General features: G+C 36.7%; 1 protein-coding gene across 2 annotated transcripts in view; it reads right to left on the minus strand.

Moving 5' to 3' along the window:
• Positions 1-5,868: 5,868 nt before the first annotated feature.
• Positions 5,869-6,558, minus strand: part of csgalnact1a (chondroitin sulfate N-acetylgalactosaminyltransferase 1a) — a 34,795-nt gene continuing 34,105 nt past the window's right edge. The window contains exons 8-9 of one of the 2 annotated variants that reach the window (XM_008423763.1): positions 6,127-6,450; positions 5,869-6,014 (exon numbers count right to left, since the gene is read on the minus strand). In XM_008423763.1, the coding sequence (XP_008421985.1) occupies positions 6,164-6,450 (287 nt within the window). In that variant the 3' untranslated portion in view covers positions 5,869-6,014; positions 6,127-6,163. Of the gene's footprint in view, positions 6,451-6,558 lie in introns of both variants that reach the window. The other variant, XM_008423762.1, reaches the window with a different exon arrangement.

A 6,558-nucleotide genomic window follows, 5' to 3' on the forward strand; every position in this document is an offset into this window, starting at 1 on the left:
GTAGAACACTGATATTTACTGGAAACACCTGAATGAAAGCTTGTTTTTTTCTATAATTTCTCCTTGTTGCATTGTCTTTCTTGCTTGCCACATCATCATATGTATGCTCCTTTATTTTTAGTATGCCACACTTGTTGACATAAACCTTCTTTTTAATCCTCCATTAGAAGTTTTTCTCCCCCAGACAAAAGCTGTTATGTTTAAAGCTTGTTTAACCTCTAACAAGAAGACACATATTCTTATGATTCATTGAAAGGAAACATGTGATAAGCACAGATTGATTAAATTGGTCAGAGAGGTTAACAGTACTTCAAAGTGGGGCCAAAGATCAAAGCAGTCTTCTACTGTTTTTTAAAATTAGTGAATTAAAAAAAGGTCATGACTGTTTTTGGTTAATCTCCTGGGATGTTACAATTGGATGTTTATTCACAGAGAGGACAGTTATGATTTAAACATTATGAATACAAAGCTTGTTCTCTTTTTTTACATACGCAAACATAAAGATCTTCCGCTGGCCCAAAGAATAAAGAGTCAGACCAAAATACTCCCCAGGTGCAGGTTGTTGCAAAAAAAAACCACACACAGTCCAATAATTTTCCAGCAGGATAGCACATGTGTTACAAGGCAAATGTGACAATGAAGTGGATATCAACTTGTGAGCCAAGCATGAATAAAACAACAATAGCTCAGGATTTGGCCCGTAAGATGATATCCAGCATGTCAGAGTGACTTGCAGAAATGCTACGCTAAAAATCAACTCCTCAAATTTACTTCACATGAACAAATAAATGCATTTAAAAATGAAATTGTTCTTTAGTATACCATACTACAAAGTAATGTGTTAAAATATGTTTAAAACACGAGAGATATTTGTGTCTTGACCCAAACATAAAAATCTGCAGGAGCAAAATTTGGAAGCCGGATAGAGCCAAGTACAAAGCACCTAAGAAAAATAGTTTGAGGTTTAACAAAAATTGACAGTTAGAAGTTCACCTTTGAGCAAGTCAGTGACCCTAAAATTCAGAGTTACAAAGAAAGGTTTAGAGCAGCAGTTTAAGGAAAGTTTGACTGTTCAATTCCAATAAATGTGAAAAAATTAAAGTAATGAGAATTTATCTTTTAGCAAGCCAACGTATGAGCATTACATGAACTCTGTGCATGTTAAACAGGAAGAGGAGTTGTCTACCAACAACAACCATTAGCTCATTGGCTCCATCTAGAGGTTTGGAAGTAAAGGTGCAGCAATGCAATGCATTAAATTAAAGAGCAAAATAAAAGTGAAAATCTTCTAAAAAGTAAAATAAAAATTACAAGTTTCTTATATGCAAAAAGGTGGAGCTTGGAAGAAGCAGGACATTTCCATTTAAAACAATGAGACAAATCAGCAGATTTCAAAATAAAGAACTTTTGTTTGTTTTTTTAACTCCTTTAAAAATGATTTTTCTTTTCTGACAGAATAGCATCCACAAAAGTGACTGACCACCAAGTTTCTTTTTTGTTTAGGAGAAAAACACCAAGGTGCTTAATTATTCTCACAAATCAGATTCAAAGACGTTTGGTAAGACAGAAGTACTGCATTGAAAACGTAAGTTGTCAAATGTTTTTGCAAAAAGAATCAGAATCAGTCAGGTTTTATTTTACATACTTGCAGAGGACCAACAGTAAAACATTTTTGTCCTTGGAAAAATACACATCAGCCATGTATTAAAAAAAAGCCTTCACAATGCATAAATATGTTTATTCAACTTATTTACGCAAAGTTACAAAACCAGTCTGACAAAATAACCTAACAATTGTCGAAAATAAAAGTATTTCAGCAAAAAAGTAAATGACTGCCAGTCATTTTGTTTTTGGATCCTTAGTAAGTGCTGCACAAGGATTCTAAAAAAATCTTTCAGGGTAAATACATTGAAATAAATAAATGATTGCTTACTAGCACTTCCCTATTGCACAAAAAACTCCACTTGATCGACATTAAAAATAAATTGCTCTGACTTGTTAAGTCATCGTCAACATAAATTCACCAAACGTTAAAACACTTTCCTGTAAAAGGTTTGCAAATTAATTTATGTGACACACACAGAAGGTCTGAGTTTCTTTGTCAGATGTTAAAACATCAACACTCACATCCATGCCTATTGGTACTGATGGTAAAGATGTGCAATGAAAGTTATATGAAATTAAAAATAATAATGACAAAAAATAAAAAAGATCTAACTTCTAGCATTATTAATAGCAGCACCATCACTGGAGCTGCTATTGTCAAGCCTAAAAGAATGTTCATAGAATAAATGTAGAATTTATTTTACTTTTTAAGTAAAGTCATTTAGATTTCCTGTTTTCCTGGGATAGATGATGTAAAACAGGTACCTTTTTCTCATCCCCTTGTCAAAACAGGAAAGAGAGGAGAACATTGAATTTGAGTTGGGCACGTGTGTTGAACGTTTTTTATGTAAGGTGACATGGTGATATGATGCAGTGATGTTGGCACACAAATGAATTGGGTTGACAGTAGATTGTAGAGCAGGATAGTGATCTAAAACACACAGACAAATCAACACGGAAAAGCTCCAGTCAGCCATTAATCCCTTTTTATGGCTATCTCGGTCCACAGACCTTAATCTTATCTCTCCTCATTTCACCGAGAAGATGGCATAAGGACCCAGGACTCTTGCGTAAAGAAGAATGGTCCAAGAGCTTCCTCTCTGTTTTCCTTGTGAAATGTTACATGAAAAATGCTTTTCTATCGTGAGAAAGGAGGTTGTGCAAATACGAGGTAGCAGGGGCGCCAATAGGGGAAGCAATAATAATCTTGTTAAAAAAACAAAAAAACGTTGACAGAAATGCAGAATCATTGTGCCCATCAATAATTATACCCAAATTAAAGCTTGAATCTCCCCCAAATGTTCAGTATATAATTTTCCCCCAATAAAAAAATTTACAGGGTTCCCACCGCCCCCACATCTTAAAACAGGGGCGCCAATAAGACTAAAATGAGCTGAATGTAATACTGTCCAAGCAGGCAACAAATAAAATAAAAAATTCCAAGACTTGACATTTACAGAACACAATTATAAATACAGAAGTAAGGGCAACCGAAAGAATAATTTATGTAAAACTTTACAAGACAGACTTTAAAAGAGTCCTTCGCTGATTGCTCAACAGCATGTTATTCATTTTCAAACCAGTAGGTGGCTCTGTTTACACGTAAAAAACTTCGGTGCAAGTTAAACTTTCACTGATTATGAAAAACAGACGGATCTGACATTATTTACATAAGGCACATAGTTGAGATGTATTACGGTTCACAGTTGAATTAAAAAAAACAACTTAAAATGGCTCTCATACACACAGACATTAATAGGATTTTGTACAGAAGTTTACGTACAATTATGGACATATATATTACATTCTTTTTGAGTTTTTTTTATTGAAGCATTTGAACTAGAGATGTGCCGATCAGGTTTTTTCCTGCCGATTCTGATTCCGATCACCCATGAGGGCCAATCACCGATACCGATCACCGATACGATCACATAATTATAATTTTTTTAATCATAAGCACTACCGGTTACATTATGTGGAAAAAGGTACCATAAATTCACCTTAATTTAGACAAAAACTTGTTTTTAATAACTTTTTCCAAGAAGAAAACAAAACAGGCATTGTGCAAATTGTACTGCTATCGGTAATACTATCTTTAACAGACTGAAAACATACGAAGGCTCTGAAGAGGCTAAATAATGCAAAAAGTCAAAATAAAACCTCTCAACATTGCCAAAAAATTCAAGTATAAAACTTAACATTCAAAGGCAAAAACAGGATCCATTACAACAAACAATCCAGAGTTACTGAATGAAAACCTCCTGATAGCATGGCGGCTAGCTGATTACTGCTAGTTCTGAGTGTCTGTTTCTGACTGAGCGGAGTAATTATGCAGAGCAGGGAGGAGATTGATTATTTTTTTAGAGATTATCTGTCTCATGTTAGGACAGCAAAAGTTTTAATACATATGTAAAATTTATTTTTTTAAGTTAGATGCTACAGCTTTAAGCAGAGGTTCGGTGTGAGAGTCACTACCAGGTGGAGCAGAAGCGGCGCTCCGTCTGTGAAATATTACTACCTGTAGCGCGTAGCAGCGGTTCAACAGCGAGAGCAGAACCATATCGCAGCTCGAAGACTTAAATAATTTTGTAGGTTATTTGTTTAGCTTTCTGACCGTCATGCTAATCCGGGTGAGTGTTTGTAGCTGTGCGCTGCTTTACCTGCTATCTGATCCTTCATGTCTTTTTTACTGCAGTGAGCCTCGATGTAGCCAAACTCCGTCAAGTATGGCATTGTTTTTATGCCATATTAGATTACTCGTGTTGATGCAGTTTGGCGTGCTTCACCCACGTGCTTTAATTTTCTGCCGCAACACGCAAACTTCCCCAATCACTCAGTGCGATATAGTCCCACACGACATCACTTAGGATTTATTGCTGCGCGTTTGCGCAGAGTGAAGGAAAGAGGAGATCAGCTGCACAGGTAGGCTGCGAAATGAGATACAGGTGATCGGTTTGTGTGATCGGCAACAAGAGATCATGATCGGCGATCACCGATCATACACTTTTTCACGGAAATCGGACGATTATGATCGGTGGCCGATCGATCGGCACACCTCTAATTTGAACTGCTCTTTTTACAGAATGGAGAAACTATGAAGTATACAGTTTCAATGGTTACTAAAAACCAGAACTGGAACTGCACATTTGAATGTATTGTGGATTTTCTCCACACATTGTCAAACATTTTCATACAGACTCAAACACATGCATACACCACTTCCACTAGTATCTGGATAATGTGCTTTTGTAAGCTGCAGCAAAACCATAGGGTTTTGTAACCAACAAAAAACTATTTGTACCCTCTCCTTATCAGAAATTTAATTAAATTGATTAGTTTTCTGGGTTATGTTTTAATAAGGTTGCAGCAATTTCGGAGACTTATCGGTAGCCAGCTTTATCAATCCAAAATTTTGCTTTGGATGTGCGTTTTAGATCACGGTTCTCTTGGAACATCCGATAACATCCAAGATTCAACCATGTGACCAAGGTTCAAGCCCGGTTTAAAACGGAAGACTTTCAAGCTTGATAGAAATGTGCGGCTGCCCACATGGACAAACCAAAATGCAAAAAGGAACAAAGATGGACTGTTTGGTTAAAGTGACATTAGACTTTTTGCCAAAGTCTAATGTGATTTGATAAAGTATGGCTAGAACAGTGAAAGGTGTCTACCTCCTTATTCTTAAACTCCCACCCAAAACTCGGACAAGATTCCATGTTCCAACAAGTCAATGGTCCCAACCAGAAATCAAAACTGGTTTGAACTATGATTAAAAGCTGAGCCAGTTTAATCTCCACAATTTCTGAAGTAAAAAAAAAAATAGTGATGCCAAAAGCCTGTTAAAAAAAGCATATGGTTGAAGTGAAACTTGCAAATGGGCATTTATGCAAATATTTATAGAAGTGCATGTCTATTTTTTAGCCTGCGTGTCTAATTTTGACTCTGTGAATCAAATAACATACCCAATAAATTCAAACTTGCAACAAATTTGAAGTTTCACATTGTATCATCAGGCTAAAAGTCCATGATGAAAGCATTTAAACTACTCACTGGAGCCATAAATGCATGTTTCTCACTTTTGATTAAATGTATCCATACTTTTGTAAAATCAAATCTAAACTCTTCATTGAAGAAGATTGACACTTCAGGAACTGCATATTTTTTACTTTTTTGCTCCGATTTACAACATCATGTGGTTGAGATCAATTAACTTTGCTTGTTGAACATGAATTCAACGGAAAAAAAAAAAAAAAAAAAAAAAGCTGGTGGTATTTTTTTATAGGAGTAAGTACAGATGTATCTAAACCTCATTTTACATATGGAGAGAAAATAAAAAATACAATTTTTCAACCAAACTCTTTCTCTAAGTTTTTAGTCCACAACATCTCTTTCTTGTTCCCTTGCGTTTCCTGTACAGATATAAAAGAGTGAGTCTTGTATTTGGTTTACAGAAGGACAGCAAATTAGGCAACTTTACCAAAATTTATTTCAGAATTACACAAATCTAAGACACTGATTCACCTGCTGGATGCAGTGCCTAGCCTTTGTCAATCCAGAGTCACGTCTTCTTTGGGTTTTGCAGCTTCTGCTTGCGGAGGTGAGCTTCGATCTCATGCCTGAAGAAGAGCATTCCCAGCTGGCCGTGCGAGGCCTCGTTCATGGCCTTGGACTGCATGCACATTCGGTACTGGTCTGGCGGCAGCTCGTCGGCGCAGTGTTTCTCGTGCCACAGGTGGAAGAGGCCGCGCGACGGCGCCCGGACAACCAGGAGGTTGCTGTGGAGGTACTTTCTGTAGAGGTGGACGTCTTCACCGCCCCAGCCTTTGATGTCGATGTCAAAACCGCCTGGCAGAACAGACATGGTCATGAGAAGATGCGTCAGTATGTAATGCTAAACATGTTGCAGCATGGCTCACAGTTAAGGTGTCATATTCACTTCCTGAAGAAAAAAAA

Source organism: Poecilia reticulata, linkage group LG12 (genome assembly GCF_000633615.1).
Source record: "Poecilia reticulata strain Guanapo linkage group LG12, Guppy_female_1.0+MT, whole genome shotgun sequence".
NCBI lineage: Eukaryota > Metazoa > Chordata > Actinopteri > Cyprinodontiformes > Poeciliidae > Poecilia > Poecilia reticulata.